Source organism: Antechinus flavipes, chromosome 1 (genome assembly GCF_016432865.1).
Source record: "Antechinus flavipes isolate AdamAnt ecotype Samford, QLD, Australia chromosome 1, AdamAnt_v2, whole genome shotgun sequence".
Classification (NCBI taxonomy): domain Eukaryota; kingdom Metazoa; phylum Chordata; class Mammalia; order Dasyuromorphia; family Dasyuridae; genus Antechinus; species Antechinus flavipes.
Window position 1 is genome coordinate 246,492,796 of NC_067398.1, and position 22,800 is coordinate 246,515,595.

A 22,800-nucleotide genomic window follows, 5' to 3' on the forward strand; every position below is an offset into this window, starting at 1 on the left:
ACAAAGTGATTTTCATGTAAAGGGCACTAACAACTGGAATTATCAGAAAAGGTTTCATGTAGAAGCCAAGTTCTCAAGGAGATTTGAGAAGGTTATATTTTCATTTATATACATATGACAGTAATGAATAGCACAGTATTTTAAACAATATAGTGCCTGGGAGGAATATGAGTAGGAAGGTGTGGCTGTTCCCCTCGATGGAAGTGACAAACCAGTATACATACATATAGCTAATGGAAGGTAATCCACTTGTTCTGGAAGCAACTAATAAAATCATATGCTGTTTGAATTTGAATTTGAAATACCAGTCCTTATAAATACTTCTTCAAAAAAGCTGATGATAAGGTACATAGTAACTATTCATTATATATCATCTTTATCCCACACAAAACAGCTGTTATTAGTTCCTGAATTAACTTAATTTGTTTACATTAGTGATTTTATAATGAGATTCAGCTACAATCCATTTCTTTGTATTTAGGAAATCTTTGGCACATTTATTTGCCCTTGTTTCTATTTCTGTATAACCAGGACAAGATTAAAAAATGTGCATACAAGACAGCCATGTTGGTTCTCATCAGAAAAGAGCAGATGATTTCAATTTAAATACAGCATGCATAAAGCACTGTTTCCAGTTCAATACAATAGCCAGGCTGAAAAATTAGGTCACCTCCTTTCTTGCAGAAAACATATTCTATATGTGAGTATTTTCTCTAGTCCATTTTTGATTATCCAGGCATAGATTACCTGCTTTGTAAATTAATGGACTAGTTTATTCTTAATTATCAAGTAGCTTCTTCTATTGTATTACTGGACTGCCTGCTCTGGCACAGTGGCTGTGAACAAATCCAGTTCAATTTAACGAATATGCATTTAGCACCTATTCTAGATAACACAATAGGGAACAAATACTAATTTAAAAATCAATATAAGCAATGCAAGTAACAGAAATTCTAAATCTACAATAAAAAAATAATAAATAATTCCTGCCTAAGATTCCGTTTTGAACATAAGGCCTGGGATACATGTTGGGAGCCTTTCAGTTTCAATAACTGGAGCCACTGGTTCCCTTTATGATGCAGTAAAAGGTATACAAAGACTTCCAAATCCACAGAACTTCAAGATATTCTAGGGAAATCTCTTCCTTTCCAGGGAACTAGTAATACAAAATACAACCCTGAGTAGAGAAAGACCCAGCATCAATGATAACTCTTCCAAAGCCCATGTTCTACTGCCCTGCTACCTCTGTCCACTCCTAGCAGGCTTTTCTGGTCCTTCTCATTATTGTTGGCTGTCCTCATCTCTGCTTTTCTAGTCTTTCCTGTTTGACTCACCTCCAACAAATGGTGTGATTTTCAAGTAGAATAGATAGATCTTGGAAGTCTTTCCTCAATTAACAGTGTCACAGCTTCTTCTTCTTGTCTTAGGGTAGCATGATTCTCACACTGGTAATAATATTGGAGTAGAATTATACATGGTAGAGATACAGACAACAGTCAAGTTATCATTGGGTCTATTTCCCTTTCTTCAGATAGATATATTTTAATTTTATTTATGAGGCAGTTGAGGCGCAGAGGTCACATGGCTACTGAGAGAATAGTCTTGCTACTCAAGATCACACAAATGTCTTTAAGGCTCTATTTTTTTCAGTCATAACATGAGACTCGATCTCTAATAATAGAGACTATCTCTAAGGACTCTATCTTTTAGCTCCAGATTATATGATGATAAGAATTCTGGTCTTCTACTTATATAAAGTGATATAGAGTGAAGTGAGCATAACCAGAACAATTTATAAAATGATAATAATGTCCAAAAAAACCCCATCAAAAAACCACCTTTAAAATTACAAATTTAATCAATGCAATTATTACAAGGATCAGTAATGAAGTATGCTACCCATCAGAGTGAACTCAATATACAGAGACATAATTTCAAAAGCCTTGGTGCAGTTTTTAGTTTTAATAATTGTAACTCTTAGCTGAAAGAGCAATTTGCATGAGACTGTCCTTCTTGGTGGAGATTAATTAATTGCTCTGGCCTACAATTACTGAGAACTTTAAAAAGATACTGGTCTTCTGACTTCTAGCTTCAAGAAAGGATGCATATTTTCAGCCTCTCTCTAGTTCCTGAAAGGAGAGAAAAACTCTGGGAAGAAGTTAACGTGCTTGAATCATGTTGTCTTCTTCTCTGAACTTTTTCCTTCAGGGAAAGAGAATTTTTTTTTGAAGTAATAATTTTAAAGGAATAAAACCAGTAACTTACTTTCCTATGTAAAACCTTAATATTCACTTTGAAGTCATTTAATTTGACCAAAAAAGGGTGTTTTTTTTTTTAGCAGAATCATCCTTTTTTGTTAATTTCACAATAAATTGGCAGGCATATTCCTAATTATGATTAAATTTAGTTTTAACTTGAAGTGTTAACTTGAAGTTTGTCTCTCTACAATATAGCTATGTGTTAACATAGCTATCAAAGTTCTGCATGTATATATTGAATCTATTCCACCTAAGGCACTTCAGAGTAGTTTGTAAGATTGGGAAAGTCATTAAAACTCTTTGGATTTCAGTGTCCTTTTATTTAAAATGAGGAAACTGGCCTTAATGACCTCTTAGCTATCCTTCCAGCTATCTCCCATAGGAGAGGCAACACTATTCTAGGTTTAGGAGAACAAGAGATAAACCTAAATATCCATGTAGGTAAGGGGCTATTGGAAGAAAAATGCTAAAAACCAAGAAATATTCTAGTCAGATAACTATCAGAGAGGAGTTTAGCTTACACTGCAAGTAACAGCTGCTTGAAATTCAAAAGACAGAAGTGTCTTGGACAATGGAAAAGGGTAAAGCCCTGTCTAGACCATAAAAGAAAAAAATTCTGACTTAAGAATTCAAGCAGTAGAGATTTTAGACTTGGAGTCACTGTTACAAATCTCCAGAATGAAAACACTAAATGAAAATTCCTGAACTTCATACCTGTAGAATGTTCTTACTGGAGTCAGAATCTTTAGAGCTGAAAAAGACTATAGAGATCATATTTGTCCAGCAGTGTCAAACACACTGGTGCATTTGGCTAATGACAGTCCTGAGTACAGCTGAAGCAAATTAAAATTTAAATGGTAAATATTTAACTAAATAAACAAAAATACTATAGAACATAGCTAATCTTAATCTATGGCTTTCCTGTTGTACAATTTAGTGGATCCAATTTTTATTTGAGCTTAATACTACTGATATGGCCCAATTCCTTTTATTTTGTAGATAAGGAAATTGAAGGTAAAATGCTTATTCAAGATAAACCATTAAGAGACAAGAACATCATAATCAATGTGTCCCAGAGAGAAGTATCTTCTAGTGGAAAATGAAAAAGATTTACAATCAGGGTACCTAGTTTAAAAATCTTAGCACTGTCACTTTCTTTCCTGAGTGATGTTGAGCAAATTATTTAATGTCTCTGAGGATCTGTGCCTCCTGTTCAAAATAAAGGAATTCACTTAGATGATCTCAAGATTTAAATTCTACATTTATCTACCAATTAATCAATAAGTATTTATTAGGCATCTGCTTGGTAAAGACAACAAACAGTCTTTACTCTCAAGGAGCTTACATTTCATAAAGGAGGAGACAACAAACACAAAGGGATTTGGGGCAGGATTAAAAAAGGTGTATATGGATATGGAAGGATAAAGGATATGGAAGGTGGCACCAATCAAGTTTGTTTTTTTAAGGTTAAATATGTGCAATTCTTTTAAACATATTTCCAAATTCATAATATTATGCAAGAAAAATCAAATTAAAAGGAAAAAAAACATGAGAAAAAAAAGTGAAAATACTATCCTTTGATCCATATTCAGCCTCCATAGGTCTCTCTCTGTATGCAAAAGGCATTTTCCATCCCAAGTCTATTGGAATTGTCTTGGATCACCTCATTGTTGAGAAGAGCTAAGTCCATCACAATTGATCATCACATAATCTTCTTGTTACTATGTGCAATATTCTCTTGGCTCTGCTCACTTCACTAAGCATCAGTTTATGTAAGTTTTTCCAGGCTTTTCTGAAATCAGGCTGCTCATCATTTTTATAGAACAATAATATTCCATTATATTCATATACCATAACTTATGCAGCCATTCCCCAATTGATGGACATCCACTCAATTTCCAGTTCCTTGCCATTACAAAAAGTACTGCTACAAATATTTTTGAACATCTGGGTCCTTTCCCCTCTTTTATGATCTCTTTGGGATACGGACCCAGTAGTGACATTGCTGGATCAAAGGGTATGTTTATGCACAGTTTTATTGCCTTTTGGATAATTCCAAATTGCTCTCCAGAATGGTTGGATCATTTCCCAACTCCACCAATAATGCATTAGTATCCCAGTTTTCCAGGTTCCCCTCCAACATTTATTATTATATTTCCTATCATCTTTGCCTGTCTAAAAGGTGTGGAATGCTACCTTGGTTGTCTTAATTTGCATTTCTCTAATCAATAGTGATTTAGAGAATTTTTTCAAATGAGAAAATTTCAAATGAAATGGCTTTAATTTCTTCATTTGAAAATTGTCTGCTGAACCAAGTTTTAAAGGGATTTTAAGAGTTAAAGGCAATGAATTGGCATTCAAGCCATCAAAAAGTCACAGAAACAGGAAATTAGAATTATGAATGAGGAATAATAACATTAGTGTGCCTGAACCAACAAATTTGTGAAAGAGAATATTTATTAAGACTGGACAGGTAAACGGGGGTCAGATTTTTGAAGAACTTTAAAAGCTTTGCTGTTGCTACCTAGCTTTAATCACTGAGTGGGTGCAGGCTTAATCATACTGAGACCCTGTTGAAGACCTTAGCTTAAAAAGTCCAAGGTCTCCCATTTCATCCAGGGCCATTTCCAGTTGTCTTGATCTATATTTTGCCACTGGCAAGACTTGGCATCACTTCCGTGATGTCATGGTCCTCTTCAAGAATGAAGGACAAATAACAACAATAACATACTGCTAAATTTTGTTTTGTAGGCATTGGGCAGCCACTGGAGCTGAGTAGGAAAATCACATGGTCAGATTTATGCTTAAGGACAATTACTTGAGTAGCAAGATATAGAATGGACTAGAGTAGGAAGATACTTGAGGTAGAGGACTAATTTGGAGGTATTTGCAGTTCTCTAGGACCTGAACTAAGTTGCTGAATTTGTGAGAGAGAAGGGGTAAAAATGTGAAGAATTTAGGCATTTATAGTTTGAAATGTCTCTGGATCATCCAATTTGAAATGTCTAATAGTCAATTGATGATGGAGGATTGAAACTCTAGGAAGAGCCTGAGACTGGATATACAAATCTGACTCATCAGCATAGATAACACAGACTGTGTTAGATCAATGGCTATTGCCAACCAACTGCCACCATAAGGCAAATATACTCTGGGTGTAGCACTATCTCCCTCTTCCACACTAACAGACCGAGTCCCAGAAGACATCATCCCAGGAAGCTATCCTTGTGGAGATATGATCTGGCAATTGCTTCTGTGGGTTTTAGAGCCTCCTGCCTTCTCAGAATCCAGAGCTAGTGAAGACCCACAAAATAAAATTCTTGACATCTAAGTCCTTGGTGTTATCAAATGATTCAACATCAGAAATTGATTTAATCATCAGTAGAAATGACATGAAAGAATATACATTACCATCTGTTTCACTGCTACACCCTAAAGACCATAGGGTTTTTCCATCTCAGTTGTAACTGAAAGTTCCAATATGTATTATGTCATATATTAGAATGTGAACTTCTTAAAAGCTGAGACTGTCTTCCTTTTCTATTTGGATCCACAGCCCTTATTAAAGATCTTTGCACATAGTAAGTGCTTAACCAATAAATCTTCAGCCATTTATTCATATGGTTTATAATTAAAATCACAGGGAATGAGAAGTTCATCACAGGAGAGAGTATAAAGAGAAAAGGGAGCCTTTGACAGAGCCTTCGGGAATAATACCCAGTTAGGAGCCACAAAATGGATAATGCATTAGGAAAGAAGTCAAAGCAGTGGTTAGTTAGGAGAATAACAAAAGAGTAGTGTTAGAAAAGTCCAGAGAAGAGAAAAGTATATAGGAAGAGACCTGAATCTATTTTGAGTATTACTTTCGGAAGTGATTTTGACACAAGGGGAGGGCTACTCCCAAGTTTTGGGCCACAAGATATCATTCCATCAAACCTTCAGAAATAATAATGATAGTATCAAAGGAGTTATGCTGCGCTTGTGTATCTAGTTTAGAAATCCAGTTTTTCCTATTACTATTTCCATATTTTTCATGGGAACGTGTCTTTGTAGGAGACTTTGCTATCGTACTTGGGAATATTAAAAATGGGAACAAATGGCTTAGAATGGAAACAACTATTTCTTCTGAGTGAATATATTTCTAGGTAAGAAGACATAACCTGTTAACATTTAGTCCTTTCCAGGTTAGGTTCATAAGACAGAATAGTCAACTATAGCAATCTAGTGTTTGACAAACCCAAAGATCCTAACTTTTGGGATAAGAATTCATTATTTGATAAAAACTGCTAGGATAACTGGAAATTAGTATGGCAGAAATTAGGCAAGGACCCACACTTAACACCATATACCAAGATAAGATCAAAATGGGTCCATGACCTAGGCATAAAGAACGAGATTATAAATAAATTAGAGGAACATAGGATAGTTTATCTCTCAGACTTGTGGAGGAGAAAGAAATTTGTGACCAAAGATGAACTAGAGACCATTACTGATCACAAAATAGAAAAATTTGATTATATCAAATTAAAAAGCCTTTGTACAAACAGAACTAATGCAAACAAGATTAGAAGGGAAGCAACAAACTGGGAAAACATCTTTACAGTTAAAGGTTCTGATAAAGGCCTCATTTCCAAAATATATAGAGAACTGACCCTAATTTATAAGAAATCAAGCCATTCTCCTATTGATAAATGGTCAAAGGATATGAACAGACAATTTTCAGATGATGAAATTGAAACTATTACCACTCATATGAAAGAGTGTTCCAAATTACTATTGATCAGAGAAATGCAAATTAAGACAACTCTGAGATACCACTACACACCTATCAGATTGGCTAAGATGACAGGAAAAAATAATGATAAATGTTGGAAGGGTCAATGGGACACTGATGCATTGTTGGTGGAGTTGTGAACGAATCCAACCATTCTGGAGAGCAATCTGGAATTAGGCCCAAAAAATTATCAAAATGTGCTACTTCTGGGCTTATACCCCAAAGAGATACTAAAGAAGGGAAAGGGACCTGTATGTGCCAAAATGTTTGTGGCAGCCCTGTTTGTAGTGGCTAGAAACTGAAAAATGAATGGATGCCCATCAGTTGGAGAATGGCTGGGTAAATTGTGGTATATGAATGTTATGGAATATTATTGTTCTGTAAGAAATGACCAGCAGGATGAATACAGAGAGGCTTGGAGAGACCTACATGAACTGATACTAAGTGAAATGAGCAGAACCAGGAGATCATTATACACTTCGACAACGATATTGTATGAGGATGTATTCTGATGGAAGTGGATTTCTTTGACAAAGAGACCTAACTGAGTTTCAATGGATAAATGATGGACAGAAGCAGCTACACCCAAAGAAAGAACACTGGGAAATGAATGTGAACTATTTGCATTTTTGATTTTCTTCCCGAGTTATTTTTACCTTCTGAATCCAATTCTCCCTGTGCAACAAGAGAACTGTTCAGTTCTGCAAACATATATTGTATCTAGGATATACCGCAACATATCTAACATATATAGGACTGCTTGCCATCTAGGGGAGGGGGTGGAGGGAGGGAGAGGAAAAATCGAAACAGAAGCGAGTGCAAGGGATAATGTTGTAAAAAATTACCCTGGCATGGATTCTGTCAATATAAAGTTATTATTAAATAAAATAAAATAAAATAAAAACATTTAGTTCTTTCCAAAATTCGACCTTTCCCATTATGACATTTTCTGGGATTTCAGGAGGAAATTCAAGACATTCAATTTCTTTATGATTCAATAGGTAGGAAAGAATAATCAGTGAGACTAGATACTTGGGTTCAAATTCTGGTTCTACTTGTTAGTTATGTAATGAGTAATTTAATCTCAAAGAATACCATTGTCCTTACTTTAAAATGAGGAGGGAGGAAATCTGATTGATGAGTTAGATCCACCTAAACCCTATAAGTCTGAGTGGCACAATGGTTTAATGAATAGTCTCTTAGAATTGGAATCTGAAGACTTGACTTTGACTCTTATTTCTGTCACTTAGCTTTATAGCCATGGCTACACACCACTTAACCTGAGTCTGTTTCCTCAGTGAAGTAGAGATAATACCTGTAGTATCTACCTCATGAATTTGCTGTGAGGCTCAAATGAGATAACCTAATATATTTTGCAAAACTTATAACACTGTAAAAATGTCAATTTTTAAAAAAAAATGTCAATTACTATGAACTCTAGAGAATCTAGAACAAGCTGAATATCTTTTTTAAAAAATCTCTTTCACAAATAGTTGGCATGGTTTCATCTAAAACTGGTCATGCCAGAATAACCTCATTTCCTTTTTTGATAATGTTACTAGACTGGTATATCAGAAGAATTCTGTAGATATAGCATTATCCCTAGATATTAGCCTGAGTTTTTGTAGTAGCAAAGAAATAGAAACAAAGTAGATCCTCATGCAAGGAGGAAAAACTAACCAACTGTGGTACATGGATATATTGGAGCATTTACTTTGCTGTAAGAATCAATATAAATGAGAGAAACATAGGAAGATTTACATGAACAATTAAACACTGAAATAAGCAGAATCAGGAAAACAACATATGACTACAACTTCTAAAGGGAGAGAACAAAAGCAGCAAAACTGTATATTATAAAGTAGTAATGACCAAGCCTATGCCCAAAGAGACATAAGAATATACCTTCTACTTTTCTTTGCATGAGTGGGGAACTATGAATGTGAAACATATCAGCTTTTATTCAAGATATTGGTTAATTTTGTTGAACTAGTTGCCCTCCCTTCCATATTATTTTTTTTCCCCAAATTTATTTTATTTAAAGAAACAAAATAAGCAAAAAGAAAAACAGAAAAGCAAAACAAAACGAAATGAAACAAAAGAGAACATTATCATGTGCCCAGCAGAACATCAGGGAGGATTCAAAATATATGACAACAAATACCAATTTAATAAAGTATATATGTATGTATATACATATATAAGAAGAAATTATATTCATGTGTCCATGTGTACTTCCTTGTAAATTGTTCTTTTATTCTCTGCTGTGCACCTTATTTACTTTATTCTTTTTTTTTAAATCCCCACCCCCAAGCAGGCTACAATTAAGAAAGTATATATCTATATATAGATATATCTAGATATCTAGATATGTAGATCTATATATAGATTATATAAATACACACATACATAGAAACACACATATCTCTTTTTTATCCCAACCTCAAGCAAACTACAGTTAAGAAAAGATATATTTACATATACATATTTTGATATATATATACATACACATACATACCCCAGACATATACATGTCTTTCTTATACCTGCTAACTCTTTCATTAGATTCTGCTCAAAGTTTGACTATTACTTAATCATCCCCGACCTAGGGATCCCTCCCTTGTCTTCTTCCCTCATCCTTTGCTTCCCCATTCACCTATCCATCCCCAATTATTTCTTTATAGATTTTGGAGGATGCTATACCCTTCAAGGTGTTAGATGTAGTGTTGCCTATTGAACCCTACAGAATCTACAGACAAACTTGCAGATTTTCAGGATTTCTATCAACCAAACCCAAACTTAACAGAAAATTTAACATATAAGAGCCAATTATCAAAAAGCAATTTTAAGGAGCTCAACATGGACACATTTGTTTAAAAATGGACAAATTGTTTGTTTTTTTTTTTAAACATGGGAAATATATGCTTTATGTTTAAGATTTACATCAACATTTACAGATTAAATCAAAAAGATTTACTTAACATTTACAAGTAGGGTAAGCTCAAAAGAAAGATTGGCAGAGTAAAGGTAAAAATAGTAATCATCTTAGACAAATGAGGTGCATCATTAGAATAGACACAGGCATTAGAAGGGTTTGTAGTTCTGAAAACCTACTCACAATGGTAATGGGTTCAATAGGCAACCTCCCTCTGAGGCCTCTGAGAAAAGGGGATGGTAGTAATATATTGTGAAGCATAGGAGATACATAATTTTATCAATAAAAATTTATTTTAAAACTTTTAAAAAAGAATGAATATGATGAATACATGGAGAAGACAAAATGATGAAAATTAAAGGAAGCAGACAATAAACACAATGATTACAATTTAAATGGAAAGAACAAAAACAAACATTTGAAATAAAAATGCTATGAAATTACAAATAAAAATTGCTACTGAAACAGCCTCAGTGAATGAATGAAAAAGCATTTATTTATTACTTGCTGAATACTAAGTAGAGGGCATACAAAAAGAAATATCAATATGGTTTTTGTTATCAAGTTCACACTCTGTTTGGAGGATATAATACATAAAAGAAAGTTCAATTGTAAAGGTGCAGTAGGCAGTGGAATGGCAAAGGACAGAAAATCATAGGTTACATCTGACAGTACGGGAAGTCTAGAGAGCATGACCCCAGTGATGAGCTCTGTATGAGGTGGCTGAGATGGGATCTGGATGGTCTGTCAGTCAAAGTCAAGTCTTCAGATTCAAAGTCTAAGAGATTATCCATTAAGGCTAAAGAGAAAGCAAGAGGTAAATTGGAGAAAGAACCAGCCTTCCACTCCCCACCTTTTTTTAAACAAAAGTGGAAACCATGAATGTGGAAACCTATACCTCCTGAATTTAGTGCATTGCTTAGTTTTGTTGAAATGTATTTTTTCTTTAAAAATTTATGTTATAAAGGATAACTCTCTAGGAGAGCAGGGGACTATAACAGGAATGTAGATAATGTAAAAATAAAATATCAAAAAATTTTAAAATATATATGAATATGAATGAACATTCAACAAATATGATTCTATTAAGGAATTTATACCGTGTTATGACAAAAGTGATTGACTTTGTTATTTCCTTATGTGACTTGTTTCCAAAGGAAGTTTAAACTATAGGAAATTCTCCCTTTCCACAAGATTGGCATATCAGGATTGTGCCTACACAGAATATTTGTTGAATGCATAATTCTTAATCATCTTCTGAATCACATAGCTGAACACATACATAGTAGGTGCACCACAATGACTTATTTATCTGGTGCTAGTTTCATCTTCTATTTTTCAAATATCCCTAGGTATGGTAAATTCCATGTCTTTAGTTCTCAAATGCCGATGGAAAATCCTTCTTATCTGAATATTAGATAATAGACAAAAAGCTGGAAACCGTGACATTGGAGCATTGGAGAAAAGAAAAATTTAGATGAAACACAGTGTCTGCCTTCAGGGAGGGTTTAGTCTAGTAGGAGTGTAAGACTCCAAAATTAATAACCATAACACAAACTCATTAGAAGGAATCGGTTGGGTGGGGGCAGTTGGGTGCCTGAAATGGGATTTGGATGATCTGGGATGGAGGAAAGAGTAAAGATAAGGAAAAAGGTAAAATGTATTAAACAACACGTTCTTCTTCCTTTCTCCTCCCTCCCCCATCATCCCAAAACCATTAGCGGGGATCGTGGGTGTGGAAATCTATATACTTGCTTAAGTGCACGTGTCTCGAGAAGATTCAAATGGGAGTTGGAGGTCTGTAAAGTGAGACAGTCGCTAAACAATATCAAACTTGTTTAGGGTCACACAACTATTGAGAGCTTAAGGCTAAATTTGAACTCGGAACTTCCAGACTTTAAATCCACCTACAGAAACACTATAGAAAAGAGCTATTGTTATCGTCGTCGCAGCTATTTCTCTGGCATTCTTCCCGACCCCTCTACAAGGCCGCGGTTTCCAGAGTGGCACTTCGGACATTCGCGGTTACTCTTCCCCCGTTCTAGATACAACCGTGAGTCTAACATGTGAGACTGCAAAAATGGAGGAAGCCCGACTCCCTGTTCCAGATTAATAGGCGAACGGCAACATGGCGGCGAACAAGACCCTTCCCTGACTCCACCTTGGGGAGCAACGTCAGCGACGCCCCTTGCGTCTCCGCCGTCGGGGCACGCACGCTCGCACGCACTGGTTGGGCGGGGGTGAAAAAAACGGAACGGTCGCGGGAGCGCGCCGTGGGGGAGGGAGAAAAAGACCGCTGCCGTGGGCGCGCGCGTCGAGGGGAGGAAGAAGGGGAGGGAAAAAGGGGAGGAGGAGGAGGAGAGGCGCGGCGGCGGCGGCGGCGGCGGCAGCGGCAGCGGCAGCAGCAGCAGCGGCGGCGGCGGCGGCGGGAGCGCGCGCGCGGCTCCGAGAGGCGGCGGCGGCGGCGGCGGCGAGGGCGGTACTCGCTCGCTCGGCGGCTGGTCTCGGACTCCGAGGAGGCGGAGGCGGAGGAGGAGGCGGTGGCTCTCGACTGGGGGTTGGTTGGGAGGGCGGGTGGGGGGTGGTGGGAAATTTGCTCCTCTTCGGGCTTGATCGTGGGGCCCGCCCCCTTTCCCCCCACCCACCCTGCCCCGGTGTTTGGAGTTTGTGGCCCGGAGGCTCGGACCCGGGGATCAGCGGCGAACCCTTAACCTTGAGGAGAAAGAGAAGGAAGAAGGCAGAGACCGGGGCCGAGGCGGGGGGCGGACTCGGACGGGCTGTGGCGGATCCTTTTCCCCCCACCCGGTCGTAGGCAGGAGATGTCGAACCCCGGGACTCGGAGAAACGGCTCCAGCATCAAGATCCGGCTGACAGGTACCGAGGCGCGGGGGGTGGCAGAGAAGGAGGGAATTGGGTTGGGGGAGGCAAAGCACCCCCGTGCTGCTGAGCCCACGGGGAGAAGGTGGACGGGGGGGCATCACTCACCGGACCCCCACCCCTAGGCCTCTGCGGCTCGTGCACTGCGTGCGCTCTCCTGCCCCGGGGTACAGTTACTCGCTTCGCTCTCTGCCCCCCCAGGACTCTTCCTCTGCATCCCCCTCCCCATATTCCTGCGCCCCGGGGTAGCCTGGTCTATGGCTCCCCTTCCTTCTCCTCTCCCCTCCCCCAGCCTCGGGTCTGGCAGCTGCACAAGTCCCGGCTCCTCGATTCACTCTCATTTCTTCAATGAAATTTCCATGTTTCCCCGTCAGCTCCGTAGTGATCCCCATAGGGGTGAATGGGGAAGCCCTGGGGTGCGCATGCGCTATTGCGGGGAGGGGGCGGGGTGGTGCCGGCAGTGGGGTGGAAGGGGAGGGGGGGTGTGGTGTGGACAGTGTCTGCTGCTGGAAACTGTCTCTCCCTGGCAGGCTCCAGACATCCTGTGTCCAGTGTCCAGTCCCAGCATCCTTCTTCCCCCATCTCTACTGCCACCAACTCTTCTCCCCCTTTCTCTCTCCCTTCCCTCCCCCGCACTCCCCTCTCCACACACTGCAGGCCCTGGGATTTGCGTGTTGAGATTTGTGCTTAACACGGAATCGTTACTCTGCAAATATATTTCTGCCAGGGGACTTTCCAAGCTAGAAAATTTCCAGCCAAAAGTTTTGTCCGATCCCTATCAGGAAAGAGTTTCCCTTCATTTTTCTTCTGCTCTTTGGCACTCGCAAGAAAAGTCCTCAAATCTGTATCTGTTCAATTCCTGTCAAAGGAGTTTGATCTTTAAAAAAGGGAGAGGGAGAGAAAATTGAGCCCTAAGGACAAACGCATAGCATGGTTAGGGCATTTAAAACATTTGTTTCCAAAAAAAAAAAAAAATCTGTAGGTGATTTTTTTTTTTAAACCATATGTTCTCTTTAAAAACCCACTGTTGCCTGTTGTAGGATCTGTTTCCTGTTTAAATAAAAGGACTTGTGAGTTCTGTTTACAAAGCTGACAGAATAATGAATTATTAATGATTCAGGCCCAGACTGGGGTTTTGTAAGGCAACAGGTGTATCCTTAAGGATCTTTGTTCTTGGAGGAGCCATTATGTTGTATTTGGGCTTGGATGTAAAGCATTTCTCACTATTTTTAAGTTGTTGTTTTTATGGGTGCATAAAATGCCATGTTTTTGACATTATAATACTTGTAAAATGTAATTACAAGACAACCTTAATTTGCTTCCCAGTTACAATGCAATCTATTATAGACATCAAATCAGTTACTCTTTTTACTGTTAACTGCATGTGTGTATTTTGTTAGAAATACAGTATGGTCAGAATGTTTTGTTTCTGAAATAGTTTACTTATTTTGCATTAGTTAGTTGTTTTTGCGAATTGTAGTTGATGGTCTTTGATCTGTATTTCTCTTGCCCACCTCCCCAAGTAAAAGAGAACGGGGTTTGTCATTCTCTTCATCTCCTTTCTCTCTCCCCTCCCCCTCCCCCCCATACTAGTCTGTTCAGGATTTTAAACGTGATAGCTGCAGAAATACTTTTAAGAGCTTATAGATGGCATTTGATATTAAAGGATTAAATGATCAGTGTTCTTTCCAAAGTGCTTTCCCCCTCCTCCCTCCCAGCCCAAATTGCTGAATACCTAATGGATTTGAGTCAATCTGTGAATGTAATTGTTCTCGAAAAGGAATTGAGAGCTTAGTAATAGTTGTGTAACAGACATGATGGTAGATGTTGAACATTAACTCTTGTGAAAAAGTTGGAACTAAATAATTTGAAAATAAAATTAGTTTTAGGCTATTTTTAAAGTTGGGAAGTTTGAAGTTTTTCACTTCTGGTTTATTGTGCATCTTCACATATTAAATGTTTTTGATAAAGTTTGCTAAATTACTGTGATATTAGAAAATATGGACTTGTAGAAAGAGGTGTTTTGGTTAGTAATTAATATGCAGTATAATTAAATATAGAGTATGAAGACATTAGGGTTGGGAAAGATATTCAGAACTTTTGGCTTCAGAATTTTATGTTCTAGTGGAAAGTGCTTTGAACCAGAAGTGAATGAAAGCTAAATTCTAATCCCAGGCACCCTCTTTGTGATCTCTCAGGGCTTCATTTTCTTCAATTATGAAATAAGGAGAAATAATAGAGTGGGACTTTTTAACTTTTTTGTTTCATTGACCCTTTATTAATCTGGTGAAAACAAAATAGTATTTCAGATGAAACAGTTATATTGAAATAATTATCAAAAATTTTTTTAAAAAGCGTTTATGGACTGCACATTTAAAAAGTCCTAGATTTAATCTAATATTCAAGGTAGTTTTCTACCCCTAAAAGTCACATTGTTGCCTATACTAAATTACTGAGGTATATGCGGTTTTGGTTATTAAATTCCATGCTTTGTAGTTAAGTTTTAAGAGAGAAAACTACAAGATGACTTATGGGATACTGTGTATTCAGAAATTTGGGCATAATGTAAGATATTTTGAATTCAATTTAGGATTAAATATAATTTAGTCTAGGACAATTTGTACTCATTTTTGCCATGATAATGAAATTTCTCACTTGTATTTTTGAAAACAATTCTGTAAATCCATTTTGTGTTAAAGTTGCCTTCAGGAAAAAATTTTTAAATGTTTCCTGAATATTAGTAGACATCTTAATCCTTTGTATTTAAATAAAAATTTGAAATAAATGCTGCCATAATTATATTAGTTTGAAATAGTTTATAATGGTTTCAGCAGTTAATTGAATATCTTTAATGCAAAATACTTGAATAATTGTGTATTTTTACTTTTCTCCAATTAAATTATGATCTCCTTGTAGGCAGGAATTGGTTTTTTTGCCCTTTTTTTGTATCCCCAAGCTTTGCACATATTAGGCACTTCATAAATGCTTTTGGAACTATTTTCCACAAAAGCAAACAAATGTTCCAGAACCAGTTTGATTTTAAATATAAGCAGTTTTTGAAAACCTTTTGTTCTTATGTGGTATATAAATGAATAACAGAGACTTTTGTTTTGTCCATTTTAGGTAAAAGTGAAATTTTTGTGAGTTTGAGTGCTGAGAAACCTTCCTTTGAAAGGATAGCTTTTTCCTATTGTTACCAGTCAGTCAAAATCCTGGATCTATTGGTTTTTTTTGTTGTCTTTAAAGTTCTGGTTCAACTTTTTATATTAGAGGTAGATAAGAAATTCGAGGTACAAGAAAGTGGATAGTATTCTGATTCGCCTTGACATTATAAAGTATGGAGAGTTACTCTGTTTTAAATTTTTTTCATATTTGAAACTATGGTGTTTTAGTTGTTGGTTTCCCATTAATGTGGCTTTTAGATATATGTTTGTAGTAATGACTGCTGTTAAAGTTTTTTGATCAATAGCAGATAACAGTAAGCATAGCTTTTTTGGTGTCTGCTCAGAAATATTTACTAACAATAAACTGTATGTCTTAGATAGAGGTCCATGACTACATCACCTCACTTCTGTAGGAAAGATACATGAATTTGTTTTTAGCAAATTTAGTACATTAAATGATTAAGCCTATTTCTTTGTCATATAGATAACAAATTTTACCACATTGTTTTTCGCTTAGTTAGGAATACACAAATTATGAAATTCAAATTGATCTCCCTGTTTCTAGTTCATCTTTCTGTCTAGCTTTTAAATTGGTAACCATCTGGTCATGTTACCCCATTACTCAGATATCTTTGTTGGACAAGTCTCTATGTCTCTAGGATAAAATAAATTAACATTTAAAGTACTGCACAGTATAACTCCCGCTTGCTTCTTACCCATTATGTATGTACTCTGTCCTAATAGATAATGGCCTACCTCTAGGTGTTCCTGTTATAAGGCATCACATCCTATCTACAGTGCACCCTTGCTCCCATTGTGCTTCTTGGAGGACCTAGCATTCTTCTAGGCGTATCTCAAGTGCCACTTCCTAGAGGCTGAAACCTCATCCCTTCACCTAGTTAGTATGCTCTCTTTGAAATGATTATATATTTACTTACTTTGAGGAAGTTCATGCTTGATCCCCATTCCAGGAGAAGGAAAGCTCCTTGAGGACAAAGTGTCATTTCTTGTCTTTGTAGTGCCTAGCACACAAAACCTTCTGCTCTTAGGCCTTTAAATGGTTGTTGAATTGAATTGAAATTTCTTAGCAAATTCCCAAAGGCTGGAGTATAGATTGATCTTGGGACTGCTGTAAAACATTTTCTGCAGTGTTCTTGATTGTTCACATTTGGTAGACCTAGACCCCTCTGACAAACTCAAATATGGCTGTGGTCCAGAATTGCATGGGATGTTTTAGTATGAATAAAGGATCTTACTGGGTGAAAACATATCAATGAGATCACAAATCCTTCTGAGCAATTTAGTATTATATCAGTAATTCTATCAGTTTTATTGATTCCTCTTGTTTTCTTAAAGTAGTTAAGCCAGTTTTTCCCATTGAATCCTCATGGAATGAAAATGGGATGATTTCCAAGTGTTTGTAAATGGTTTTGCTACTAGCTGATTTAGAAATTCAAAACCCCTCCATTTTTAATAATCTTAAACCATCATTTTTCATATTAACTTTGGCTTATGTCCTTAAAACTTTTCTTCAGGTCTATTTATATCTCAAACACCACAACTCCCTATTCTGAAACATCTCAATTTTATTTTACTTTTCTATCCTGGGTTGTCTTTTTCCTGCAAGTCTTCATATTTTGAATATTCTCCCTCTTCTAGTCAAAAGTTTTGAAACAACCTGGTAGAAACAGTGGATTAGATGGTGATAAATGAGTCTTAGTTATTTATAAAAGTCACATTTCCTTTTGCAGAAAACAAGGTCGGTGCCATAAGATTTCAACTCAGGTCATTCAATTTGGATTATTATTCTTGTTGTTCAATTGTGTCTTGACTCTTTAAGACTCCATGGACCATAACACATTAGACCCTTTTATCCTCCATTATCTTTCAAAATCTGTCCAAGTTCATGTTCGTTGTTTCCATGAGGCTATCTATCCATCTCAACCTCTGTTGTTCTCCCCCCCCCCCTTTTTTTTTTGCCTTCAATCTTTTCCCAACAAAGTCCCATTTTGCCAGGCTGCTTGAATGAAGGGTATTTGTTAAAATTAAAATGGCTGTTTTACACTTATTTGTGGGAAAGAAAAAAAAGTTTTCCCTTAATCTAGAAAAATAACATTTTGATTCATTTGTGATTCCATTTTTACCTTTTCAAATTTCTACATAAAAAAAAACTTAAATGAATTTCGGAATGTTCTAATTGGATACAATAGTTATAATACTAAAGCTAGCTTAGTTTGAGAAAAAATATTTTAAAATTCACATTGATGAATAAATCAATTATTTTTCACCAGAAAGTTTTAAAAATTTGTTTGTTGTTTTTTAGTGAGTGAATTTTTTTCCCCCAAACAGAAGTCTCCGATTTAAATTGACTTATTGTCCTGGACACTGTGGCTACTGTCTGTATGCAGAAATACTTAGGCTGTCATTTACTTAGAAGTGTAGAAATATTTCATATCAGCAGAATAGGATTTTAAAACAGATGAGCAAAAATGTTCAAACATTCCTGCACAGGCAGGAATTTCTTACTGTGCCTGCACATGCAGTGTATATAATGTGTTTAGACTTAAGTGGAATGTTGGTTCCATATTTGTGGATAAGACAGCCCATTTTATTGTTTCAAAATAAGACTAAAATAGTGAACAGCCAGTGAATATGGTGATGCACATCACTCTATCAATTCCAGCTGTGTTCATGTCTATCACAGTTGAAAGGAATTCTAATTGGCTAAGGAATGTCTGTAACATCATGGATCATTGAATCTGAACCTTGTAGTTTGCTTTCAAGAGACTTTGGAAATAATATTGTAAAGCTGGATATTCAGAGTAGTAATCCACTTTTTTCTTATGTATCAAAAACCCAATGAGTAATCTAAAGGAGAAAATGCTTCCTAGTGACTTCAGCACTGTACTTTGAAATTCAGAAGTCTGAATTTTATTTCTTGTTCTATTTTACAGAAAATATTTGAGCAAATTTTGATCTTTTAAGCTCCAGTTTTCCCATGTTAATGCAATAATAATGCTTCTTACTTAATCTTATAAGGTTTTCTAAGGGGAATGATTAGAAATTATTTAAAGCTAGTCAAGATTGGTCTTCTTATCTCACTCCCCATCCCCCTTCCTTCAATTGAAAACACAAGTAAAACAAAACCCGTTAGAAACACATATCAATCAAAACAAATTTCTACACAAAATTTTTTTTTGGTCTCATTATGAATTCTTATCTCTCAAGAATGGGTATAGCATATTTCATCATTAGATCTCTGGAATATACTAGTCATTATGCTGATAAGAGTTTAGAACAATAGTATTCCATTGCGTTTATATACTATAACTTAGTATATATCCCAATTTATGGGCACTTCCTCAGAGTCCCATCTTTTGCCTCCTTAAAAAGAGTTGTAAATATTTATTTTATTTAGGAATAATCTTTGATCTGACCTCCCTCTAATTCCCCCTCCCGTTTTTTCCTATTTTTGTTTATTTCTTTGTTAAGTAAAATGTATTTTTGTGCCTAACTCTATGTGTATGTACTCTTCCTTTTGACCATATGAGAAAGAGATTTATCTGTCTTTCTACCCCCTCCTCTTTGTATAGGTATCTACTTGGGCACCCTAATTATGTGAGATAATTTCCATAATCCCCTTACTTTCCTCTCCCCCCTCTCCTGCACCCCCATTCCCAATTCCTCTTCTCCTCTCAGTTCTTTTCTTTAGATCATCAAGAGATGAAACACTTCCTGGCCTTGTCTAATTGAACTTCTATGAATCTTGATGATGATAAGATTGAAAGGGGACACATGTATCATCTCTTCATATTTGAATGTAAGCAGTTTTTCCTTGTTTCATTGTTCATTCATGTTTACCTTTTTATGTTTCAATTTACTCCCATATTTGAACTTCAGAGTTTCTCCTCAGCCCTGATCTTTTTATCAGGAATGCTTGGAAATTAACTTGTTAAAGGTCCCTTTTTTTTTTTTTTAAATCCTATAGCATTATATTCTGTTTTGCTGGGTAAGTTATCTTTGGCCCTTTGCCTTCCAGAATATCATATTCCAAATTCTTTGTTTCTTTGCAGTGATGACTGCTAAATTGTATATAATGGTCTTGAATTCTTTCCTAGTGGCTGCTTATAGCATTTTTTTCTTAAACCTGGAACTTCTGAATTTTGATTGTGATGTTCCTGGAAGTTTCAGTTGGAGTTTCTTTCAGGAAATGACCAGTGGATTCTTTCTATCTCTGTTTTGGCCTCTGGTTCTAAGAGATTTGGGCGATTTTAAAAGATTTATTGAAATATGTTATCTGGACTCTTTGGGTCATGGAGTTCAGATAGAAAAGTGAGTCTTAATTTTTTTTTTTTCTATTGGATCTGTTTGTTATGAGATTCCCTTAAATTTTGTTCTTTTTTTCTCCCAGCTTTTAAATTTTATTTCAATATTTCTCATGAAGTTATTAGCTTATTTTTGATCTGTTCTAATTTCCAGGAGGTTTGATGCTTGGATGAGATTTTGACTTTTTGTGCCAAGCAGTTCATTCCTCTTCAAATTCTTTCTTTCGTACTCCTCATTTATTTCCCAGTTTTTTTCTCAGGCACTCCTATTCCATTTATAAAAACATTCTAAAACTTTTTAAACTCTTGTTTTAGCCCTTTTAGGAATTTTAGTTCAATTAAAATAAGCTTTGTTTATCTCTAAGGCACTGCTAGTAAATGGTTTGATATTTACCTTTATAAAAGTTCATTATAGTGGGAACTTGGTGTTAGGACTGCACTCTCAAATTTCTGGGGATAAGGGTTGGGCTGGTATTGTTTGTTGAGATAGAGTGGGAATCTGCAAGCTTTCAGTGTTCCCAAAGTTAGTTTGATACACAACAAAGTCTGATTGCTTCCCCCCTGGTCTGAACTCTGCAAGTTCTAGACCTGGGTTTGGATCTGTGCAAAAATAGTCTGCTGCTGGACTTAGCCTGTATCAGTGACCCGCAGAGTTTTGTGGGTTCATGGTGGCTGAATTCTGTATTCCCTTTTGGTCTGGGATACCTGATTTGGTTATTTCTTCCTTTGCAAGTTGGATTAGCTACTTTTGCTTTCTACTTGTAATCATAGACATACTAATGCTGTTGTTTCACTATATCCTATGGTCCTTTTTAGACAAGAACTCCACTTCACCAAATAGGTCCCCTCTGAATTGATAACCAGGAACTGGATATTGGGTGACAACGCTGCCAGTTTGTACCTGTTCTCATCTCATTTAATAACATGATATAAATCTTGAGTTCTTTTCTCACTTTGGTGCACAGTCTCTCCCTGGACACTGAAGTGCTTCCCACAGTTTTCGTGCTTGGTCCCATTCACATCTTCCTATATTAAGCTCTGCTGGACAAATGACTCACTGTGACTTTTGCTGGTCTGGTGCATTTACTCTTCTTTTTTATTGATAGATTCTTGTTATTGATAACTTCTATTTCCTTCATTGTCATAGTTATCCCATTTGTCCCACTCTCCCTCCCAGAGAGCCATTGTATACCCAGTGTTTCTTTTAGAGGAGAAAATAATTGACCTAACTGATTAATACATCAAAAAATTCCAAAATGACATGATAAGCACACCTTTGATCTCTTCCCTCCATGAATAAGTAGACTGGGAGTAGCCTCTTGCATCTTCTCACGTGAGTCCTATTTGAACCTTTCTTAGCTCTACCCACGTCATTCTGCATTAGTTTTATAAAGATTTCTCCATGCTTCTCTGTATTTTTCACACATATTTCTTATAGCACAGTAATAGTCCATCACATTCATGTGCAACAATGCCTTCAGGCATTTCCCATTTGAATGGGCATCTATTCTTATTTCCAATTCTTAGCTATCATGAAAAGGATTTGCCAAAAATATTTTGATATATGTACGTATTTTTCATTCATTTCCTTGGAATATAAGCTCAATGATAGAATCTGTGGATCAAAGGATATGGATGTTTCAGACACATAACTTGTATAATTCCAAATTGCTTTCCAAAAAGATTTGTGCCATTTCATACTCTACCATACATTAATGTGCCTATGATTCCATAATTACTCCCACCCTCCCCCACCACACACACACACACACTTGTCGCTTCTATATTTTTTTTTTTTTTTTTTTTTGCTAGTCTTCAAGGTATGAGGCAAAACTTCATTTTAGTGATCTGGAATACTGGAATACTACTCCTTCATGTGGTTATGAATATTCTGCACTTCTTCCTTGAGAACTGTTCATTCATATCCTTTCACCATTTGTTTATTGGGGAATGGTTGTTAACCATATATATGTAGTGTATACACACAGAGACAGATATAAATTTATTTACATATCTTGATTCTCAAACCCTTATCATAAATTTGATATATTTTTCCCCCATTCAAACATTTCTCTTTTTATCCTAGGTCTATAATTTGTGTCTGCAGAAGTTTTTCCATTTTAAGTAATCAAAGTTATCTATATTATCTTTTCTAATTGCTTCCATCTCTTGTCTCTATAGGTATGAGACATGTATATGATCTGTTTTCCTTCTAATTTTTAAATATTATACTTTTTAATATTAAGATCTTATATCCATTTAAAATATGTTGTGCATTATGGCATAAAATATTCTTCTAAGCTCTATTTCTTCCAGACTGCTATCCAGATTTCTTAGCAGTTGCCACAAATAAAGAATTTCTTCCTGGGCAATTCAAGCATAAAAGATTATTGATTAACATTGTCTCTTATTCTCCTTTGTTCACTGTGTTCCATTGATCTCTCTCCATTTTTCAGTCAATATCAGA

The 22,800-nt window shown here is 36.3% G+C and overlaps 1 protein-coding gene across 2 annotated transcripts in view; it reads left to right on the forward strand.

The window, feature by feature from the left end:
- The first annotated feature begins 12,444 nt into the window (after window positions 1-12,444).
- SMURF1 (SMAD specific E3 ubiquitin protein ligase 1) overlaps window positions 12,445-22,800 on the forward strand; it is a 109,184-nt gene continuing 98,828 nt past the window's right edge. Inside the window, exon 1 of one of the 2 annotated variants that reach the window (XM_051999874.1) lies at window positions 12,445-12,841. In XM_051999874.1, coding sequence (XP_051855834.1) covers window positions 12,787-12,841 — 55 coding nt within the window. In that variant the 5' untranslated portion in view covers window positions 12,445-12,786. The remainder of the gene's footprint in view (window positions 12,842-22,800) is intronic. The other variant, XM_051999865.1, reaches the window with a different exon arrangement.